General features: G+C 25.3%; 1 protein-coding gene across 1 annotated transcript in view; it reads right to left on the bottom strand.

The window, feature by feature from the left end:
- The window catches only part of LOC111641360 (receptor-type tyrosine-protein phosphatase alpha-like), a 372,536-nt gene that overhangs the window by 224,198 nt on the left and 123,066 nt on the right, over window positions 1-25,272 (bottom strand). Inside the window, exon 2 of the mRNA XM_023387510.1 lies at window positions 20,497-20,799. Coding sequence (XP_023243278.1) covers window positions 20,497-20,799 — 303 coding nt within the window. The remainder of the gene's footprint in view (window positions 1-20,496; window positions 20,800-25,272) is intronic.

Genomic DNA, 25,272 nt, shown 5'->3' with positions numbered 1-25,272 from the left:
AATTTTTATAACCATATTACTAAAACACTATTGAAAAATTAAATTTTCTTTTTTATTTTTGGGGGGAAAAGAATTAAATAAAAAAGATTTAATATTTTAAATAAAAATTGACGTTTTTCCGTTAAAAAGTACAAGAAAAATTCTAAAAATGTCGTAATAAATAAGGCAGTTAAGCTTATAAACGTATGTCTTATAAATATATTAATATAAAATTTTCAAAATATTGAATTTTTTTAATTTTTAGAAACTTTCTGAATACCAAAAAAATGCATTTTTATGATAAATTATACAAAAAAACACGAAAAACATTGTAGAAAATTTTCTAAAATCTACATTAAAATACGACAGTTGAGCTATAACTATTTATAAATAAATTTATTATAAATATACTTTTAAAAATTCAATATTTTCATAATTTATACAGTTTTAGAATAAACAATAAATAAAAAAAGACTTTTTGTTAAAAAATAACACTAAATATTACATTTTTCTCTTCAAATATGGATTATAAAGTATAAAAATTTTCGTTATAAATATCATAGTTAACCATTAATTACTTATACGCATATATTATAAATATGCTAGTATAAAATTACAGAACTTTGAATTTTTTATTTTTATTAAAAATAAATAAATAAAAACAAATTTTTATTAAAAATTACAAAAAAATTCTCCAAAAACGGTTATATTCCATTAAAAATTAGAGGAGAAATACAAAAACTGTCATTAAAAATGTGACAAGTAAAGAATTGACTATTTATAAATTCATATATGATAAATATAATAAAATGTAACTACCAAGAAATTATTAATTTTTTAATTTCCAGGAAAAATTACTAAATTAAAACTTTTTAATTTAAAAAAATACACTAAAAAATAATTTTCTGTCTAAAAAAATGTATATATAAAATTGACATTAAAATCGTGACAGTTAAACAGTTTATTAACAAAGAAAATATTCAAAATTCAATTACTGTAGATAATTAATATAAAATCCAACTAATACATATTACACATGAGAATTAATAAAAACAAATTACAAGTTTTAAAAAAAATCGCCATATCAACAATACAATTAAAATTTTTAAACAGGAAAAAATTAAATTTTATTAATAAAAATTCTATTTAAAAAATTAAATAATCTTCAATACGTATTTTTTTTTTTCAGTATTACAAATTAGAGATTCAATTAAGCAATATTTTAAAAAGAAAACTTTAATATAAAGAAAGAAGAAGAGGAGGAGGAATTCATTCCGTAAATGAGATCAATACAAATTACATATACAGAATTTTTCCAACAGGATGATGATGAAAAAAGGATGAAAAAAAAAAATGAGGATAGAAAACTATTTCAATAGATGTAAGTGATTAAACGAATCATGCTTTAGATCAATTAGTTATTTTTGGATGTAACGATCAAGTAGGAGATGCACTAATTGCCTCTCATTAAATAACAACACAGGTGGTCACACAGTAAGTATAGGAGTGAATCGCATGTTATACTTTAAATACTTAAAAAAAATAAGAAAATAAAGAATTTAAAATATACATCTTTTGAATTACAAAATATACAATGCTCATTTAATGTTTTACAGATGAAAACTAAGCAATGGGCTGCCATTTAAACAGAGCGTTGTGAATGCTTCCAGCTGTTTCTATTCTTTGTTTGTACTAAGTTTGATATTAATACTAGCTTTTATGATAGAACTGTTAGTATGATCAATATAGTGTGTGTGTGTGTGTTTGTGTGTGCACTTCTGAAGCACTGATTATGGTTCCTATCTACGAGATTCAACAGAGCAAACATTTATTCGACTTTTTCTCTTAAGTCATTGTTTCTTTTCCTAAATTTTCTTTTAATTAATAATTATTGTCTCTGAGTCTGTCAGAGTCGGTGGAGAGAGAGGGTGAGTAGGGTGTGGGCGTCTCGTCTTCCTGCAAGAATAAGCAGCAAACCACTTATCTGATGGTATTCGACGACCAAGACGTAATCTATGCGCCTCTCGCTTACTAATAACATTTAATTTGGGCAAATTTTAAACAGCTAACATGCCTGTTTTTCATACTAAAACTATTGAAAGTATTTTGGAACCAGTTGCTCAGCAGGTTTCTCGTCTGGTGATCCTTCACGAAGAGGCTGAAGATGGAAATGCCATGCCAGATCTGTCTCGACCAGTTCTTGCAGTCAGTAAAGCAGTCACAAATCTCGTTAAGGTTGGAANAATATTTCTCATAAATATAAAAATATATATACAAAATTTAAAATTAGTTATTAAATTCATCACTTCAATTAAATTTTTGTATTTGATATTTGTCATGTTTAAAAAAATTTTTATATTAATTTATTTGGTTCTTTTGGTCGATCATAATAATGTTAAGTACAAAAATATATAATGAGTTTCTATTAAGAAAATTTTTCTATTTCAAAAGATTTTTGAGATATTCTTAATACCTGGACTGACAGACAAACGAAAGGACGAAGCAATATTTCTCTTTAACTTTAAAAGCATAAAAGAAAAATAAAGAAAATTTAAATTTATTTATTTACTGCTATTGATTCAGTTAAATTTCGAAGGCTATGAACATTTCCGTGAATTTATTTATGAAATAATAAGTAAATAAAGTATAATATGATCGAGTAACTGCTGCATTTAATTGAGAATTACATAAATAATGCGCTGAAAAGTTGGATCAATTATACGTGTTAGACAAGGGTGTAATTTTTGATAATATTTTATAAATTCTTATAAATAAATAAATTCCAATATAAATTGTTTAATTTAACGAAAATTAAGTAATTGTTCACAAATATTTGTTATAAATTTAATTTTTTAATATAATTTCTGTAAATTTGTGATTAATTTTCAATTATTAATTATAAAATATATGATTAGGTGAATTTATGATAAGTAAAAAAACATAAGTATGAAAAGAACTATAAGCATGACTTCGTCAATAGAAAAATAAATTAATAAATTACATCTTCAAGTTTTTAAAAATAAATTACCTCGTGTCATTTTTAAAAGATTTAGAATTTTTATGCATCACAAAACTTTAAAAAAATATATTCAGAAATGGACGATTCAGCCATTGTAAGCTTTCTATAAATCGTGTCAATATATCAAAAAGCGTAAGATTTTGCTTGATATCTTGATTTAAAAGACGTATTTTGATTATATTATAAAGTATATAATATAAGCTGTTTTATTATTTTTTAAAATAAAATTTCATAAAAAATCTTTTCAAAAATGTTTTCATAAGATTCCGAGCCAAGTTTATTGCTATCCTCTTCTATATCCTATTCTTTTAATCCTATAATGACCAAATTTGGTATAAAAGTAAATAATAAACTGATAAAACCATCCTAAAAAATTTTAAATTTTTAGCTGGAAAACATCTCGAGATATTCTTAATACATTTACTGACGGAGAAACGAAGGAATGAGGAGGTAATACTTTATTTTAAAAAAGAAGCTAATTTTATTATTCTTTTTTGATTAAGTTGAACAAATTTTATTGTACGAAAGTATTTTTTAAGAAGAAATTGTGTGAAGTAAGTAAAAATAATATAAAATTTAGTTAATTAGAAAGATGACTTTTATGTTCTTTCAGCTGAATAACATCTTGCTCTTCACTTTCTGAAAGATTCCAATATTATCCTTTAGCTTTAGAAAAGATAAGTAGTTATCAGAGGGATGATTTTTTTAGTGTTTCTCTTGTAAAAACACATTGCTTCACTCATCTATCTGACTACTTTTATGTTATTATAGAACGTCAAGTATCAGAATAAAGGTTGAGCTGATCTTGAAATATCTTCAAAATATAAAGAGAAAAAGGAATAAAAACTTTTAACTTTATTGACCATTTAATAAGGAAAAGTATTATTTGATACTTTTAAGAAGAGGGATATACAAAAAGATTGCTTTTGGATATAAATTATAGGTTGGCAATTTCAGTTTTTCTTCATAAAAATGGAATTTACTCGGTTGATGGTGTTGATGAAAACAAACAATTCATGACAATTTAATACAGTAAGAGGTTATAACATTATTTTTTTAAACTTTGCTTCTCTTTCTCTCGCTCTTTCTTTGCTTTTTTTTCTTTCTTTTTATACAAGTACCGATTTATTTTTCTTCTTGCAGTTGAAATTATTGAACGTTTCTATTTTAATACGTTTCAAAATATTCAAGTATTGTATGAAAAAATACAGCTTCAGCCTTGTATAGAAAAAATATTTGAAACCTTTTAATAATGCGAAATGATGATAAAATAAAATTAAATTCTCTATCTTTTAAAAAATACAAGATGATGATGATGATGGAATTACTGTAAAGATGTTTGTCTTCGAATTTTAAAACATGCAAACTGAACATGATGATAAAATTATTGCAAGGATATTTAGGATGATGGTGAACTTCTATTAGGATATATGTTTTATTATTAAGAGTGTCGGATGAGGTTGATTAAAAATAAGATGATGATGATGACGCTATTGTACAGTTTTAAGGCAAGAAATTCTAATTAATTTACCAAACCAAACGCATTATCATTTCCCGTATATAACTTCAAATAAATATTTTTTCAGTAATTAATATTATCTTCTAGGCGGATTGCTTCATTATAATTAATTTATTATTCTTCATCTTTATGACCTTTCCTGTTCGGTCATAATGTCTAAACAAGTAATTACATTTTCACGTCTTTCCTGTTTCTCTTAGCAAGCAAACAAACACTTCACTAAAGGTTAAAGTTGATATTATGAATAACTGGCTAATCATTCAGTTATGCATAATCATCTGTATCTAACTAGCTTTCTTGGCATGCTCAACTTAATTGCTGCATTAAAATCCGATAAACTGTTGCCAACTCAGTATTCCTATTGTCATCTAATTAACGTTTATTTTGAATTCTTATACAATTCTTTCAAGTGTATATACTTTCGTAAATTATTTGTTACATTTTTACTGTAGTTTAATTCACTTATTCTATGGTAAATATGCTATTATTAGTGTTGAACAGGATAAAATGCAATTTGGAGGTGTAGAATGAGGTGTTTGGATGGTAAAACATTTATTACTTTCACATTTACAGAGTTTAAGAACCTTTATTTTTATTTTTATACTGACATGATGATTTAATGAAGAAAAGCAAAGAAAAGTTAGTCATGTGATAAAGTTTGGTAATTCATTATCTTCTGCAAGCATTAAATTATTATACCTGTGTACATTATACTGTACTTCATTTATAATGTAATGTGTACTTCATTTATATATTATATATTAATAGTATAAATACGAGCAATTATTTATTATAACATGGTCACAATCATTGTTTTAATCATACTTTTTATTTACTTTAAAATATATACTCTGAGTAGTGGCTTACCCCCGTGCATCATACTTTTCCTGTTACAATAAAGTCGTGCCGGTCATCTCTCCTTTCAGGGGAAATTTTTGAATTAACATAACGTGACCATATTGTTACGTCTTTTAACTTTTCTTCTTTATTTGACTTTTTTAATCTAGTTTGTGTAGTTAATAGGAGCATCCTGCCCCTTAGTTTTTCATATCTGCTTTCAACTTTCATCTATCTAAACTCGTTCTCGAAATTAAGAAACAATCAGACAGCCGGACGGACGGCAGTGGGAAATTATAGGTCTACAATTTTTTCAAGTTGCAGCCAAATAACGATTTAAAAATGCCCTATCTATAAGATTGTAACGAGAGGCAAACAACCATTTCTTTACATTTACGATGAATAGGTGCATTAATTAAGAGACACAAAGAAAACATAATCAACAGCTGGGTAATGTAAATACATGTTTCCTTCTTTAGTTCCTCGCATCATCTTATCGACATGGAGCTAGAAAACTATTATATTCGTCTACACTATGTAAATGTCAATATAATAGTTCATCCTATTTACATAGTAACGATAGGTACTGTACAGTTGTAACGTGGAAATATTCTTACTTTATTTATTGACATTAATAGTATAGTTAAATAAGGTGTATTATTGGAGACAATCAAGCGAAAAAGCAGTATGCTCATCATCTATAATTCATAGAGTGAGGGTATTTACATAGTTTAAATGAATATAACAACCTAGTAATTTCGTAACTGTAGCATTGTAATGAGGAACAAAACTTTAGATTGACTTTATGGTTGAATAAGTGGCGTTAACGAAGAGAAATTCTGTTAAATATCTATTATAGACAGCTTTAGGCTATGGAGAATAGTATAGAAATTATTGAGCACTAATAGTAGAATATAAAATACAAATTAAAGCATAGTTACGTAACTCAAGCCAGTAAATATTAGTTATAATCAATGGCAAACTCCAAGGAATTAATGATATAAAATGAACAGACATTCACATAATCGATACGTAACAATAAAAAACATCAGCAAAGACATTTTTCTATAATATAAACAAATTAATTTAAATTTCATCCATTTTTTAAAAATTTTATAAAATAAATTTCCACGAAAATTTAATTTAATTTATATCGGTAATTGCATATCCACTTGTGTCGCAACCATAATAATGTTAATATGATGTAAACAGTCCTACATTGTATAATGGAACAAGTCTGCATTGATTCGAGTGCCTGTTCTAAGTGTGCAATAAATGGCCATGCAATCTAATCCAGTTGTTTGTTATAAATTGCTTGAGTCACATTCCGCATTTATCGTAAATTCATCCTCTAGTTATTATATCATACTTAAAGTTAGTAACTTCATTTACAAAACGAAATTTAACGTAACCAATTAAACAAATTACAAACGGTAATGATTTTTTTTCTTTTTACAAATATCTATGACAAATGCAACACGTGATTGTAACACGTGTTACGATTTTATTCACATGACAAGTTGTATGTTTTGGGGTTGACATGGCGTTACGCTTCACGCAAATGAATTCGTAACAGATCGACATCAGATGAAGTTTCGTGTAGTTCTAGATAAACAGTGTTTCTCCTGTTTAAATGTCATTATAAATCACTAAAAGCACATTGTTTATTCGCTAAATTTTACGTTAATTTTTACGAATGACTCAACAATTTAAATAACAATTTATTCTGTAAAATAAGCATAAAATTTTCAGATATAAGCGCCTGTATACATAAAAGATTCCGTTAACTAAAGACACTAGAAAATAGTGTTTATATATAAAAAATTCTCTTTAAAAAAAAAGGTGTTAGAAATCGTTAAAAAATGAATTTTATAATTTTTATGATAATTTATTACACTAAAAAATGCAATAAATTAAGCAAGAAATGAGGAAAAAAATTAAATTATTTACGAACTTTTTATCTTTCCATCAAGTCGAGTAGAAAAATTAAATAACTTTCCCCTCAACGTCAAACTTTGTTAGAAAAATGAATCGTGGAGAAATACAGCACCAAACTATCATCAAGATCTTAATATATGCGAACCTGTCTACATACTCAACTAAGCAACGAAGCTTCAAATTCTCGATGAGAAATCACTCCTGGCCAATATTTATCATGAGTTGTCTGTTACGTTGAAGTGGCAAATGATTTATGGTCAAAAGGCGCGCGTCATCTCCGAAAATCTCTTAAACAACGCAAAGAAAGTTAAATTGAAACTTAAAATATGACAAAAGTTGATATTAAAATCGTAATATATTTACAAACATTTATATAATAAATCAAGAGAAATCTCGTTAAATTCTAAGTAATTATATTCACTCGCTGGATACGGTGAACGGTAAAATATACATTTTTATAAGCATTTTAATGTCAAATTTTCAAATATTTTATCTGCATTTTAATAAAATAATATTTTAAATAAATCTATTTCGTATTTATTTCATTTAAGATGTATAAAAATTACTGTTTTATTAATAAAATTAGCTAAGAAGACAAAGTATCCTAAAAATTTCAAAGGAGTTTCGACTTCCTAACTAAATTTTAAGTAGTCTTGTAGATAAAATTTAAATATCTAATCAAATTTTTAAAAAGATTTTAATAAAATAAAGCAATTTACTTATTAAATTTCTGATTTAAGAGTTGTAAAAACTAATTTTTTTTTAATCAGTAAAATTACTAACTAAACAAAGTATCTAGAGAATTTCTAAAGATTTTAGAATTCTTAAATACTCTTGGGTATAAAATTTAAACATGTAAACAAATTTTATGAAAGATTTCTAATCAATTAAATCATAAATAAGGTCATAAATAATTACGAGATAAATTGTTTAATAGGATTTAACTTTATAGAATTTAATTGATTTTTTAAGTTGATTAGAAAAGTGTTAATCCTTATTTGTTAGGTTTTATCGGAAGCTTCGTTAACTGTTTGTTCATACCATCTTTGACAATCAATCACTCTTAAGCGTAAACGTTATTTCTAGCAACAGTTGTTCTTGTAAGATGCAGTGACATCCATCCCATTCACCAAATCCCCAATTTAAACTGTTTCTTATCTTCCACAATCCATCTGGTTACCAGAATGTTTCCTGTTTCTAGTAGACATCTAGACTTATTTTTTATTTTCTATTTGTTACTTTACTTTACGGAAAGCACAAAGTTAATCCTTTTTGTGGACACAGTCGACACAGCAAAGATTATTCTATCTTGTTACTGGTTCCAGTTCTTTTCTGGCGCTTTTTTTTATTATTATTATTTTAGTAAAGTCTATGAATGGGTTTTCGTTAAACTTGAAAATAGTGTTTATATATAAAAAATTCTCTTTAAAAAAAAAGGTGTTAGAAATCGTTAAAAAATGAATTTTATAATTTTTATGATAATTTATTACACTAAAAAATGCAATAAATTAAGCAAGAAATGAGGAAAAAAATTAAATTATTTACGAACTTTTTATCTTTCCATCAAGTCGAGTAGAAAAATTAAATAACTTTCCCCTCAACGTCAAACTTTGTTAGAAAAATGAATCGTGGAGAAATACAGCACCAAACTATCATCAAGATCTTAATATATGCGAACCTGTCTACATACTCAACTAAGCAACGAAGCTTCAAATTCTCGATGAGAAATCACTCCTGGCCAATATTTATCATGAGTTGTCTGTTACGTTGAAGTGGCAAATGATTTATGGTCAAAAGGCGCGCGTCATCTCCGAAAATCTCTTAAACAACGCAAAGAAAGTTAAATTGAAACTTAAAATATGACAAAAGTTGATATTAAAATCGTAATATATTTACAAACATTTATATAATAAATCAAGAGAAATCTCGTTAAATTCTAAGTAATTATATTCACTCGCTGGATACGGTGAACGGTAAAATATACATTTTTATAAGCATTTTAATGTCAAATTTTCAAATATTTTATCTGCATTTTAATAAAATAATATTTTAAATAAATCTATTTCGTATTTATTTCATTTAAGATGTATAAAAATTACTGTTTTATTAATAAAATTAGCTAAGAAGACAAAGTATCCTAAAAATTTCAAAGGAGTTTCGACTTCCTAACTAAATTTTAAGTAGTCTTGTAGATAAAATTTAAATATCTAATCAAATTTTTAAAAAGATTTTAATAAAATAAAGCAATTTACTTATTAAATTTCTGATTTAAGAGTTGTAAAAACTAATTTTTTTTTAATCAGTAAAATTACTAACTAAACAAAGTATCTAGAGAATTTCTAAAGATTTTAGAATTCTTAAATACTCTTGGGTATAAAATTTAAACATGTAAACAAATTTTATGAAAGATTTCTAATCAATTAAATCATAAATAAGGTCATAAATAATTACGAGATAAATTGTTTAATAGGATTTAACTTTATAGAATTTAATTGATTTTTTAAGTTGATTAGAAAAGTGTTAATCCTTATTTGTTAGGTTTTATCGGAAGCTTCGTTAACTGTTTGTTCATACCATCTTTGACAATCAATCACTCTTAAGCGTAAACGTTATTTCTAGCAACAGTTGTTCTTGTAAGATGCAGTGACATCCATCCCATTCACCAAATCCCCAATTTAAACTGTTTCTTATCTTCCACAATCCATCTGGTTACCAGAATGTTTCCTGTTTCTAGTAGACATCTAGACTTATTTTTTATTTTCTATTTGTTACTTTACTTTACGGAAAGCACAAAGTTAATCCTTTTTGTGGACACAGTCGACACAGCAAAGATTATTCTATCTTGTTACTGGTTCCAGTTCTTTTCTGGCGCTTTTTTTTATTATTATTATTTTAGTAAAGTCTATGAATGGGTTTTCGTTAAAATTCTATTATTATTATTTTTTTACATTATAACTAAATTTAAAAAGTTTTGTTTACTAAGCGTCAAGTATAGGATTTCTTGTAATACCACTGTAAACTATTGAAGCTCTAAGAAAGTACACTTTGCAACTCATTTAGAATCTTAAAATATAAAAACGTTTGCTTTTAAAATTGAAATTCTGTAAGAATTTTATTTAAAAATTAAGACAAAATATGAAATTTTATAGAATTTTTACACGATATTATTGTAGAAAATTCGTGTTTTCAAGAGTATCAAAATTTTTAAATGCTATCATTCTTATTTTTACTTTAAAAACCTGTAAAAAATTTTTATTTTTTAACATAATTAAATTAAAAGTGCTCTCCTGGAAATTTAACATTACGAGAAGCACTTTAAAACTTTCAATTCTAACTTTTTGAACTACTGGATCTATAAGAAAATGTGATTTTCAATTAATTTTGTACATCAGAATTAAAATCTTTGTTCATAAATAATAATTTTCTTCGAATATTAAGATTTCCAGTATTCTAGTAGTATACGAGATTACTAGTAACACCATTTTGAACCAGTGAATAGAATAAGCTGAATTGAATCTTTGAACCATTTTGAACCATTGAATTGAACGACTTAAATTGAATCTTTGAACCATTTTAAATCATTAAATTCAATGAGTTTCAAAGTGTTTTTTCGCAAGAAAGAACACTTTGCAACTCATTTGCAACTATAAAATATAAATTTTCTTTCCTTATAATTGAAATTTTATAAGAATTTTATTTAAAAATTAATAAAGAAAATCAAATTTTGTAGCATTTTTAAATTCTATCACTGCTCTCTCTTTGAAACTAATTGCAAGAAATTCGTGCTTTCAAAATTAAGATTTCTAGACTTCTCAATGTAACTAAATTAAAAGAAGTGCCCCTTCTAATAAGCTTCAGCTTAGAGAAGATTTCTGAACTTAAGTTTGATCTCAAGTTTACTTGAAAACACTCTAAAGATTTCTAGTAACAATTTAAAACCATAGAATCTACAAGAAAGAACCTTTCAACTCAGTTAAAGTTATAAAATAAAAAATTGTTGTTATTAAAACAAGAATTTTATTAATTTTTATATTATAGCATCATCTGTGTATAAAAGGAATAATTAAAAATTTTATTCTTAAATAATTAAGAAATTTGATTTTAGATATTAAAAATCAAATTAATTAGTAAAAAATTATAACATAAAATATAATAATAATAACCCTTGTTAACAAGATTTGTCTATAGCTCTTAGAGGTCTATCAAAGAAGTAATTGCATGATAAATGAGATTATAATTAATAATTTATACATAAGACAAGAAATATACATAACATTAATTTCTAATTGTGTTATTTTGTATAATTTAAATTAACGCTTAAATAATTTATTAATTTTTACATTAATTTTTATTGAATTTTTTAACAATTTCTTAATTTTTAACTGAAATTTTAACATATTTATTTAATTTATATTTGATATAAATATTTAAAAAGTCGAACTGAATATAAAGTATACAAGAAAATTTTATAAAATACTATTTTTTATATTTATATTTATTTTTTTTTATACAATTACGAATGAAATTCTTCAATATTATTATAGTAAAAATATATATTTTATATTTACATGAAAATTTGTTTGTAGGGAGGAACAAAACTTGATTAAATAACCAATTTTGAATATTTCTAAATAAAATTTTAAAAATAAAAAACATATATACGGTATATTAAAAAATCTTAATTTTCTGACAGAAAATTAACAGGAAAAAAAACACAGAAAAAAGTTAATTTTTCTTTAATAAAAACACCTTTTTTTAAAGTTACAAATTAATACTTTTTCAAACTTATAAACATTATAAAAATTGGCAGAAAAAAAAAACATTTTTTTAAAAAAAAAGGTAAAATATCCACCAATTTGCTAGCAGTTATTAAATTAAATCGACTAATTTTTTCATACAAAACAAAAGTAAAAAGTAAAATTGAAATTGCCCATTTATTTGGTAATTTATTTGATGTTTCTGCAATAGATAAAGAAGGAAATATATCTGTTTAAATTGTTGGCATACAATACATGATTACCAAAGAAGAAGAGGAGGAAGATATTTTTTTTAATCAAGTAACAGGAATGTTTACAACTTATTTCATTTATCCATTATGGTTTACTTGGGTGTATATGTATATATGTATATATATAATGGTATCCATCAATAGTTGTCACTAGAAATTTAATGGATGTCATTGCAAAGTCATTTTTCTGAAGAGCAGTGTTTCTCTGTACGTCATCCTACACAATTGCTGAATGGTGGAATATCGAACCGTTTTACCTGGACGGTTACAATACTTTAATCTATCAACTATTGAGTACAATCTGGTTTGTAACTACACGAAAGCTGCCTGACAAATGATTGATAAATCACTTTCTTTTTCTCAATTTTTTTCCTTTCATTTTATTTTTCTGGAATTTTATCGATGAAGGAAGTAATTGGCTAGCTACTTAATTGCGATTAATTACAAATTTTCTCAGAGATGTGAGTCTTATCTAAACTTTTCCTTAGGCTATTAACTAGTTTTCTCTTATTGAAACTCTTTTTGTTTTGTTTTTTATTGCACTGTGATGAATTAATTTTGGTTTTAAAAAGGGAAAAAAGTTCATTTATATAAAGTAAACATTACTTGTATTAATTCAACTTTATCTATATTTAAAGTAGGTTTGAATTTGAGTTACTTGTGACTTGTACTTCTGAAAAAAGTGGTAGCTTTTTACACATTTTTAACTTGATTAGTTTGCCTATTTGCATGTTTTCTAGAAAATAAATAAAAAAGAAAGGTGTAATATTTAAAATAACTTGAACACATCCATAATAAACTGCATCTTTCTTTGTGTTATTCTCAGCATTCTTAGTTTTCTCAAAAGCTAAAACAGTTTAAGTAATGAAAGTCTGTACTTTTCTCGTCCGTCAGCCTGTCTGTCGCCTGTTTCTTGGAAATTACGAGCCAGAAAATTAAAATTTTCAGAAATTCGATAATACTCTCTTATAAATTATACTGTATTTCCATTTACGTAATTTAATGCATTCAAGCACATAACTCTTAAATTCACTTGGAAATCAAAATTAAGAATTGTAATTTTGTATTTACTTGCCTGTGTGGCTGTTCGTCAGAATCTAGCTTTTGTATCCATCATTTCTAGAAACTAAAAACTAATTAAGTGGCAAATAAATTTCACTTTTTATACAATAAAAAACAAACAAATGCAACCACACAACTCAAATTTTCCATATTTTATTTGTTTAAATAATTTTTATCNGTTATCAGAGGGATGATTTTTTTAGTGTTTCTCTTGTAAAAACACATTGCTTCACTCATCTATCTGACTACTTTTATGTTATTATAGAACGTCAAGTATCAGAATAAAGGTTGAGCTGATCTTGAAATATCTTCAAAATATAAAGAGAAAAAGGAATAAAAACTTTTAACTTTATTGACCATTTAATAAGGAAAAGTATTATTTGATACTTTTAAGAAGAGGGATATACAAAAAGATTGCTTTTGGATATAAATTATAGGTTGGCAATTTCAGTTTTTCTTCATAAAAATGGAATTTACTCGGTTGATGGTGTTGATGAAAACAAACAATTCATGACAATTTAATACAGTAAGAGGTTATAACATTATTTTTTTAAACTTTGCTTAAAAATTTAATTTATGAATAATTTATTATTTTACAAAAAGAATTTTTCTAGTAAACTTTTATATTACTTAAATAACTTTCATATAACACTACAAAACTTTACCTTTATCCAATTTAATACAAGAAATGCATTGACAGCAATTTTAATCACCCATTAAATGTCAAATATCAAATTTCATTTCCCATATTTTTGACAGAATTCTTTTGAAGAATTCAAATGAATTGTCATTAAGAATTATATCTTTAGTAAGTGTTGCTAACTTTAATTAAATCTTTACAGCTTTAAACTATCCCAACCCTAAGCAGTTTCCTTACAGTATTTACATATAAGGGGGTAGTGAAAGTCATTGACGAAAAGGACCGGAAAGAGTCAACCAAGAGGAAATGAAATCGAGACAGGTGTGACATACATACTCCTATATATAACACAACTCTGTATCCTAATTAGGAATTGTGTAGAGTATTAACTGGGTTTAAAGCGTCAAGATCATTCAACAACACTATCTTAAGAATCTGTGCAAAAGTAATTTTCTTTCGTCACACCTTTTTTTTACTTTCCTTCTTTATTTTACTTTGTAAATCTGTACGAAATTTCAAGGACTTGATGAAAATCACACAATTAAAAAAATAAATAAGACCGAAAAAAGTAAAGGTGCGGTATCCTAAATTATTCAAGGTAGATAGAGAAGAGGAGGAGGAGGAGGAGGAAGATGAAAGAAAGAAAAAATAAGGAAGATAGAAAGACGTCTCTGAAGGGAAATAATTTATAACTATAGAAAAATTTTCAACTGAATATTCTATTTACTGAATTATTTTTTCTAGCATCTTCTTTGATGATATGGCATATTTTTTTGGCAAGGAGAAGAATAATAAGAGAATATTTTGACATAGATTATTATCGAACCAAGCTACTATGTATCACATAAAAAATCAAGTATTCTAAATATATATATATATATATATGGCTGAATAAAAGCGGTCAATTTATACAGTTCTTTCCAAGAAAGATGTTATGAATTACTTATAAGCATTCAAGAGTTATTTCTATGGAAACGAACTTATTTTGACAGTTTGAGTGCAAGGATGCCTCTTCATTTGATGCATTTCTGAATGGAAATTTGTATATCGTGCACGTTAAAGATTTTTTTCTTTCACTCTTTTTTTGATTCTTTATTTATTTAAATTTAATTTAGATACTTCAGATTTACAATAACACATTCCAATAAACTTGAATGGATTTTTTTTGTGAAATTATTAACAAAAATTGTTTATTTTAACGAAATTGGTTAGAAATTTATCATTTTTTTATTTCTTAAATAATTTATATAAAAATATATACATATGTACATATAGTCGTTTAATTAAGTCTGATTAACTACAATTGTATGTTTATGTAAATATTCCATCTTCTACGTAAAAGCATATAAAGCTATTAGAATTTTAATTGCTTTAAACTGCTTGACTTATCAAAACAAACTTCAGTTTAAGTTTAGTTAATTAACAGAAATTAGCATTTCAACAGTAAAGGTGATAATTTTTCATAATTTACAAACTTTACGATCCTGTTACCTGTCGATCAAAAGACAAATGAAAGTGACTTCAACGAGCTGCTCGTTACTGTACCACTCGACCTGGGCGTTGCCCTAGTTCCTCCAGAATTACGCTTTGCAAAGTAACTCAAATGCTACAAACTTGATACAAATATATAAATTACGAAGCACATAACGTGTTAAATGATAATATTCATCGAAAATCTTTATTCCTTTATTGAATTTTCTTAAGATTCTTATGTTAAGGTTATTACGAAGACTTCAATTATCCGTATGAGTAAGTTGGTATGTGAGCTTCCATACAAGTTTTACACAAGACGAAAAGAAATTGAACTATTTATTCCACAAGATAACTTCCTCTGGGCTAGAACTAACCATGTCTATGATTGATTGCTCACTCCAGGACAAATAATCGTCCCCAAAGGCTGTATAAGGAATCGATGTACGTTATTCTTAAAGTCTTTATAGATACATTTTACAACATCCTCCCCATTTCTAAAAATTCTATAAATAAACTTAATGTAATAAATATCTTTTTTATATAAAAATATGATAATAAATTTTTAATTCTTTCAAAAAAAAAAATTTTGAAAATTGTTTTCCACGATTTACATTCTAATTTTAGTATTTTATCAGCGATGAAAATCTAAACACATCCACGTTGGCGAATAACGTTATAGATTACAACGTATATGAAGTTTTCAGATAATATTGTAACTAGCTGATTAAGTGTTGTAAATTTAGATAGTAATCGTTATTAACATTTAAAACTAATCATTAAGTCTAATTTAACAAATTGGTAAATATAATTATATAAACAAAGCAAAAATAACAGTTAGTCTCGTTCACGCTTTTCAATCTGTAGTTCGCGATTCCCGTTTGTATAATAACGCTCACTCCGAGGGGTTTCTTATTAAAAAAATGGTTAACAAACACCAATTAAACAATACAAGAACGTGTCTTGTTATTTAAAATGTCTGAAAATTTAAATTTTAATAAAATTATGAGGAATATTTTTCCGTTTTTTTTTTTTTAAATTAGGAGTATTAAGTGGTTACACTGTCCATTCTTATCCTCTAAGGATTACCTTTATTTGCCAATCAGCAGCTGTAATCCATTGACTCACCTGACACAATGACGAAATAAATAGACGTAAGCCTATTAGACAACAATTCGAATAAGGATAGCATTGTGAAGGAAAATCCTATTTGTCGACTTCTGTTTACTTTCAAAATACTTTATCCATTTATAGGAACGAAGTTTTAATCAATTAATGCCTATTTTCTTTAAAAAATGACGAAAAATGATTAACAAAATGTCAGGAATTTCTGTTTAAGTCTTAGTTAAACTTATTGAATGAATAAATTAGTTGGAAAGTGATAACAAAACTCTAATCGTTTTCTATAATTTATAGCTTAACTGGTAGTTAAATAATCACAAAATTAATAGTTAAAAAGCTATTAGAAAAGTAAAGAAGTTAATCAACAGTTTAAATTAATTTTCGAGGAATTTACAACAACATCCAATTAAAAATAAATTACAGAAAAAAAGCAGAAACATGCGAAATTATTTTTGTAAATAGTAAGGAATTTTGCCTATTATTTACAGGAGAAAAAAACAACAAAAACATTGACTTTCAGATGGCGAAATATTCAAAAAAACAAAACAAAATAAAATTTCTATAAATATAAATACACATTAATCAAATTCCGAAGTGTACATTTATAAGGAATTCAAAAAAAACAAAACATGAATATATATGAGTTATTAAATAAAGTAATTTATTAAATCAGAATGAAAGTGAACGAAAATAGGATTTGAATTTTGAAAAATAAAATGATGTTAAATTAGTTGCAGAGAGTACATCACTATCTAACAAAGAGATCCAAATTGAAAATAAAACACTCAATTTTTTTGTGATGCTGTTCGATGTATTACTGCATCAATCCCTCTTTTTTTTTAAACATTCGATATCAATCAGGACAGAAAGAAAAAGAAAAAAATAGCTAACACGACTTTTTGTTTGAACTTGTCACGCCGACTCGTATCATCCAAACTGGCGAAAGTAAGTCTAGTCTCTATTTCCGGAAGTTGTTATTTTTTATCCTCCACCCCCGGGGGAACTAAATGTTGAAACTTTCCTGCCAGACTATGACGAATGAGAGTTTAGGGAGTTTTGGACTGCTGACTTTTTTCAGTTTCATTTTCGTTCTCGCGACAGAAAGCATTCCTAACTGACATCCATTGGGCCAGTTCTTCCTTCTCGTAGCGGATAATTGCCGAAATTTAGCGATAGACAATCTACTGTAACTTGTATACGTCATCCATCATCAGTCTGAAAGAAAAAGAAACACCTTCTCTCCAACTGGCTTCATCTATATATATATATATAGAGAGAGAGAGAGAAAGAGTGAATTTTATATAAAAAAGAAAATCCTATAAAAATCGTGAAGAAAAATATTTCAAATATTTATAAAATTAATTTGTAAACATTTAAAAATATTTTAAATGCCATATTATTAAATATTTTAAACGCATTCCGAATAGGTAGTAGTAATTCGCATTAGCGATAGAGAAGTGTAGTGCTGCATGCATAACTTCTTTGCAAGGAAAGAAATAACGACTTCGATTACTTTCCACTAAACTCATTAATATTATAGTACGAAAAACGATAGGTTTAATATAGCAAAAGTGTATATATATATAGTACAGTAGTTTTTGTTTACGTAGAAGAATCAAAGTATCAGCTTTATCGCTTCCGGTAAGTTAAGAAACCTGTTAAATTCTTCGCTGACTTGGCATATACTATGTGTGAAAACTGTTAAAGGATAGTTAAACCTGTCAGTGATTTTTTCAACGGATGTTTATAACATTTTTAATACATAAATATATATATATATATACCAGATATTGGCTTGGCTGACGTGTTTATATATATTTTCACGAATTGCACAGTGAAATTTATAAATATATATGTATATAAATATATATATAAATATTCGTTTTAAAATACACTAAAATATATTATATATATAAAATATATTTTAATGTAGTGTATATATATATTAAGTTTATTAAATATAAAATTATTATATTAAGAAAAAAATTTCTTATCAGAAATCCATAAGATAAAATAGATCAAGGATGAGGGAGAGATTTAAGCAGAAGAATGGCTCAAGGAGGAAAAACAAGCAGCAGAGGAAGAGAATAATGCAAAAAATTTATAATAATTTTTGCAATAATTATTCATTTATTTATTATATTAAACAGAAATTATCATTTAATTTAATAAATTAGTGTTTATTTTTATACTTTACATAAAATAAAATAAACAATTTTTTAAATTTAACTTATATTTTGAAGATGCTATTTAATATTTATGACTCAATTTACTATGCACGTACATTGCAATTTTTTGTTGTTTGAATAGAAAAAAAACTATTTTTTATTATTTAATGCACTTTAATGTTTGATTAAATTTTTATAAATAAAAAAACCTACAAAATTAACCGTAATAAAAGTATTTATATTTTATTAAAATTTCAGGGATAAAGGTAAAAAATTTATTAGAAAAATCCGCGAAGAAATTAAACGTTTAATATTCCATCCCGAAGATAAATTACTGTATAAATTTTTGAGTAAAATTTTGCTTAAAATTGCGGAAATTCGTCCAAATACTTAAGACAATTTCAACGTTATAAACGGAAAAATATTGCTTTCGATTCATTAAATCAACATCTAAATATATTTAAAACATGTTCCAAAATGTATAAAAAATAAGCATTTAATATTTATCCACAAAGATAAATAACTGTATAAAATATTTGTAATAAACTTCTCTTATGATGGCAAAAAATCATCTAAATTACAAGGTTATAAACGAAAAAAACATTTGATTTAACGAACTGAAAGCGTATATTACATCTATAAAATATAGTAAAAATTATAAATTGAAACAAAAAAAATCTATAATAAACGAGTATTTGTTATTCCATCAAAAAGATAAATTACTGTATAAATTTTTGAATCAAATTCGGCTTCAATTTTGAAAACTCGTACAAAGAATTCAGTCAATTGCATCTTTATAAACGGGAAAATAACGCTTTTTAATTCGTTAAATTAATATCTAAATATAAGACAGAAAAAAAATGTATAATAAACGAGTATTTAATATTCCATTACGAAGACAAATTTTCTGCAATTTTGAATATTTTTACTTAAAACCATGAAAATTTAGCCAAAGAGTTAAATCAATTGCTGATAATAAACAAGAAAGAATATTTTTCTTACGTTAAATTAGTTAATAAATATACAAAATACGCTAGAAATTATATACTAAAGTATTTTTAAAAAATCTATTCAAAAAAGCGAGTACTTAATATCCCGTCGCCAATACAAATAACCGAATAAATTTTTGCTTAAAATCGTTAAAATTTAGCGAAAGATTTAAGTCAATTGCGGCATTATAAATGGGAAAATATCGCTTTCAGTTGGTTAAATTAGATGTTAAATTACATAAAATACACTAGAAATTATAAGAGAGAAAAAATCTATAAGAACGTGTACTTAATATTCTATCACAAATATAAATTACAACACACGATTTCCGATTAAAATCGTGAAAAATTGCAAGCGAGTTAAGTCGATTGCGGATTATAAACGAGAACGAACATTTTCGAATAGATTTAAATTAGTATCCAAATACAAAAATTAAAGTAAAAAAAAATAAAAAATTCGTAAAAAATAATCGGTAAGAAACGCGTACTTAAAGGTATATTGCTGTGGGTGGGGTTCATAAATCGGTTATAACTGAGCTACCGTTGCGTGGGACCTCATTTACTTTACACGAAATAAGAAAACTTACTACACTTACCTGAATATCCAAACAAGGATAAATTCTTCTTAATTAAAATCATAATATTCGCACAGATTTTTTAAAATATAAAATATCTATAATTCTAGCAAAAAATATATTTATATATCTAAAAACAATTTTTTTTCTATAATAAATATCCCACTTACCGTACACCTCCACGGTGGTTTCTTTGCGATATACTAATTGAGTCTCGCTCCGAGAGTGGGCGTTGCAATCGTAACTCCCATCATGCTCCACAGTGGGACATGATAAATATAGTTTCCATATACCTTCGGTCGGGTTTGGTTCTATAGCAACATTTGGTAATTTGGTAGCATTCTCTCCTTTGAAAGTCCACCACACGTCTACTTCGACATCCTCTTCGATATCTAACTGGCAAGTCAACGTCACTGGTGTACAGTTGGCCGCTACTGGCGGATTGGCGCTGTGTTCGGTAATGGTTATGCTTGCTGCAGAGAGAAGAGAGTGAGTCCTTTAGGAATTGTGTCCGAGGTTATCTCAATCGGTTTAGTAAAGGTCAGAGGTCAGGCTGGTCGAAAAATTATACATTCATATAACCAGCTAAATGTATAATTTTTTTAAATATATATTTATTTAAAATTTTTTTAAATGCGCGTTTTAATGGTTTGCGCCATTCAATACTTTCTACGTGGGGCAAAAGTGCATTTGCTGACCTTTGACACGAATAAATGTGTATAAAATTTAATATTTAATATTATAAAATATATATCTTAAAAATTACCGCTCGATATTTTCTTTAAAAAAAACTTCTTGTTAATTGTTGTGCTTAAGAAATGTATCTTTCATTTAAAAAATTCAATAAAAATCTAAGAAATATTTTATAAATTTATTCTTAATTATATTTTTAAAAAGAAATAAGTTAAGAAAATCAATATTTAAAGAGAATTCTAGTGCAAAATTGTACATAGAAAGTGAAAAAATAAAACGATTTAAACTGCATATCCTTTAGTTTCATTAAGAATAAAAATGCTTTAAATAATGTAATTTAAAAATAGCTTAATAAAAAGTTATACAATTTATTTATTTATTATTTTTTGCATAAATTTTTATAGAAAGAAGAAAAAATTAATTAAAATTCTTCTTCTAAATATTATAAAAGTGAATTTTCATTCCTTACTTTATAACAACAACAATAAAAAATATTTTGAGGCCGTGTGGGAAACATTAATAAATTTATTGATATAAAAGATTTAAATAAAGACATACAGTAAAAAATATTTTATTTTAAACTAAAAATTCTGCCAAATCTATATGTTCTATATATAAATAGGCTTATATAGGCTATATTTTTCAATTTCTGTAAAAGTTTGTATTTTAGTTAAAACTTTTGTAAAAAGAAAAGAAAAAAATACATATATATAAACAAAGAATTCCTCTGGTATATAATATTAAAATTAAAAACATTTAAGAAATAATTTAATATTTTATATAATAAAATTTTTAAAAAATTTTAAATATCTTACTCTTTACGCTAAGTTTCTAGAATTATAATTATTCTTTACATTAAATTATAAAATCATGCTTTATTCCTTATGCTAATTTCATAAAGTTATAAGCATTTTTTATCCTTTATTCTTCATATTAAAAACGATAAAATTATAATTATTCCTTTTGCTAAATTCTCAAAATTATACCCATTCTTTACACTAAATTAATAAAGTTTTATCAATTCTTTATGCTTAATTAATTAATTAATTGTGCTTAAAACGAAAGTTTTTTAATTTAAGTTTTTATTTTTATTTTTTAAGTGTTCACTTTCGATATGTTACATTCTTCAGAAGTTGATCGCCAGAGGGAGTACTGTAAAAGCACAGATTTTCTGCGTTGCAGTCAGCTGTAATCAATAGCTATCCCCCCTCTCCGCAAATCCTTTCTACTACCGTTTCTATAGCAACTCGTACCGAGACGGATTTTCTTAATCACGTGATAGAAATGAACGAATCCAAGGCATTAAAAAATGTGACATTTTTATTTCATTTTTCAAATTTACGCCACGTGTATTCCCTCCCCCCTAAAAGAAGGAAAATTTATATATAAATATATAAATTATTGAAAAAAATGTAAAATTTCTTTTCTAAATTCATATTTTTTCATTTCAATTTTACTTGAAATCCTTTATTATATCAATACTTTATCAAAAAAATAGACGTAAAGTTAGAAAGTGCCAAGTAAGTACATACGTGGATAGAGAGAAATATAAGCGTTGATATATATTTTTTTATTTGCCTGTACATTGAAATTACAAATTTTTCAATCACAGTTCCTTTTGTAGTGGTAGCAGAGTCACAATATAAGAATTTCCGTTATGCTAAAAGGGCGGAGCTCGGTTGCAGTAAACCTCAATTTTGTGACAAAATGATATTCCGGGAAATCGCATCTATTTTTTAGACACGATTCCGAAGGAAAATCAATTGGAAGCTTCACTCAAATAATAAAAAAAAAAATTAAAAAATATAAGAAAAATTTAATTTTTTCTTCCACTTTCTTTTTTAATTTCAAAGTTTCACTTTTTAAATAATTCAATGTTAACTTGTTTTCAATTATTATCACAAAGAATAATTTCTAAAGGAAGAGAACATAATATAAATGTCACTAACGGAGTCATTATTTTTCTTATATAAATTTTTTTTAAATTTATATATGAAAATATAATTTAATATTTTTACTTTTCAATCCATAACAATTAAATAATTAATTAATATCCATTTTGACATTGAAAATTTCATAATATTTTAACTACAACAGCTCTAGCTTACGTAAAAAGTTGTAGTTTTTTAGCCTTTTGAGAACTTCAAATTTTAATTTCAGTTCTTCTAAACTAATTTTTTATTTTTTAATTTATAAAAATAAAATAATAAGCTGGAGGGGTATGATTTTTATACAGATGCTTTCAAATTTGAATTGTTATGAAATTTTCAGTATCATAAAAAGTCTATTTATAATTATAAATGTGTAATAAAATATTTAATTTTTACGAATAATAAGTGAAAATTAAAAATTATATTTTATACGCGAATTATTTCATTTCTAAGAAAAACAACGACTAATTTATTGACAGTCTTCATGATAATGATAAATGTAAACAGATTAAACAAAAGTTGAATTGTTTAGAAAGGAAACTTTGACATATAAGATTCATACACATAATTGTATTTACTAACAAGACTAAAGTTTTAAGTGGCTTGATTTATCTTATTATATTAAGTAAATATGATTAAAATAGGAAATTGCTAATGCTATTTTTTTATTAATTTTTTTACATAAAATTTTATTTTTTTTAAAATCAAAATTAAACTCGAAATATTTCGACATAATAGTAAAGAAAAGTATTTCACATCTACTAGTATCTTCGTTGATCTCACTGATCCAAATATCTATAATATCGAGTGACAGATTGTAGACAGTTTAAACCCTTTAACAAAATGGCTAACTAGAATCAGTTGTATATAACTGTCAGTATATAGTATTTTATTTTGAATTTAATAAATTTAATATATATTATTTTTATTTGAATTTAAAAAATACAAAAAAATAATAATAATACAGTAATGTAGTTCTTTATGCTAATTATATTCAATACATTATAACTGATGAATCTTTGTGTATGAGAAAAAAGGATGTTTGAAGCAGTTCTTAGCCTTTAGAAGACTAATTACTTTCAATTTAAAATTCCTTTTTAACTAAATTCTTTAACAATGCAGGTTGATCTTTTATCTCTCTTTCTCTCTCGTCCAGTTTTTTTTTTCTCTATACATTTGTTTTCTTTCATTCAACAAGAGTTAAAAATTTAAACAGGTATGCAAAGTTCCCAACCAGTAAGCTAAAGTTTGTATAAAAGAACTAATTAATTTATAACGTTTTAGAAACAACTAGTACATTCTGTAAAGTTTACTTTCAACAAGCAAACTAAGATTTGAACTGCGTAAATTTCAAATCATTGATTCTCTCTCTATATATATATAAATTTTTGTATTCTTGGTATTTTTATATTAGAAAAATTTTGAAAAGGAAATTGAAAATGATTTCTTTTCAATCCTATCGTATTTCCATGTCAAGCTTAGTTAAGAAGTTTACTAGACTTGGTATAAATAAGTCTGTATTATTTTATGCTCCGTTGAATTTTAGTTTCGAAATGTTATTTTTCTTTACGAAATATTAGTAAAGGAACTTTGTTATTCTCTTTAAAAAAAAGGGAAAAAGGAAAGGAAGAAAAAACATTTGCATAAAATAAGTGTAAGTAGAAATATTATTAAAAGTTTTGAAATATCTTTGACATTTATCTCAGTCTAGTAATGTATTGAAGAAGCGAAGAAGCGGAAAATAAATTATCTTTATGTGATCACTATGTATCTTTCTACGTATAATTTTATAATAATTCACTCCATATTTTCAAATTTGTGCACTGGAGATAATAATTTCAAATCATTTCTACCTGGTTAATTAAAGTAGAAAACATGTCAGCCTACTGAAAATAATATTAATGCTAGAAATACTTTGATAATTTTAATAAGAATAGATGTTGAAAACTTCAAATTAACTCGAAAATATTCAATATCTATAAACAATATTTTATTTAAAAATTTAATATTAACTGTAAAAGATTATCCTAACAATAATTTTACATTTGAATAATAGGAAATGGATATTTTATATAAACAGAATTAAAAAATATATATAATTATTTTAAAATTGTGCAGAAAGTTATATTTTATCATAAATTTAAATATATATTTATTGTATTGTTTTAAAGAGATTTTAATGCTAAAATCTTAAAATACTTGCATTTAAGTCCTAGAAGTTAATTGTAATCAGAATAGAGTTTAATTTGTTTCTGTCTCTTTGTAAAGAGAAAGGGCCACTTATACAATATACAAGAGATCCTTCTCTCCACATAGTGTGGA

This window comes from Centruroides sculpturatus, unplaced genomic scaffold (genome assembly GCF_000671375.1).
Source record: "Centruroides sculpturatus isolate CEXI.00-Female unplaced genomic scaffold, Cexi_2.0 scaffold196, whole genome shotgun sequence".
Lineage (NCBI taxonomy): Eukaryota > Metazoa > Arthropoda > Arachnida > Scorpiones > Buthidae > Centruroides > Centruroides sculpturatus.
Note: the sequence above shows the minus strand (reverse complement) of the source record. Positions and strands in the feature narration are given on the sequence as shown.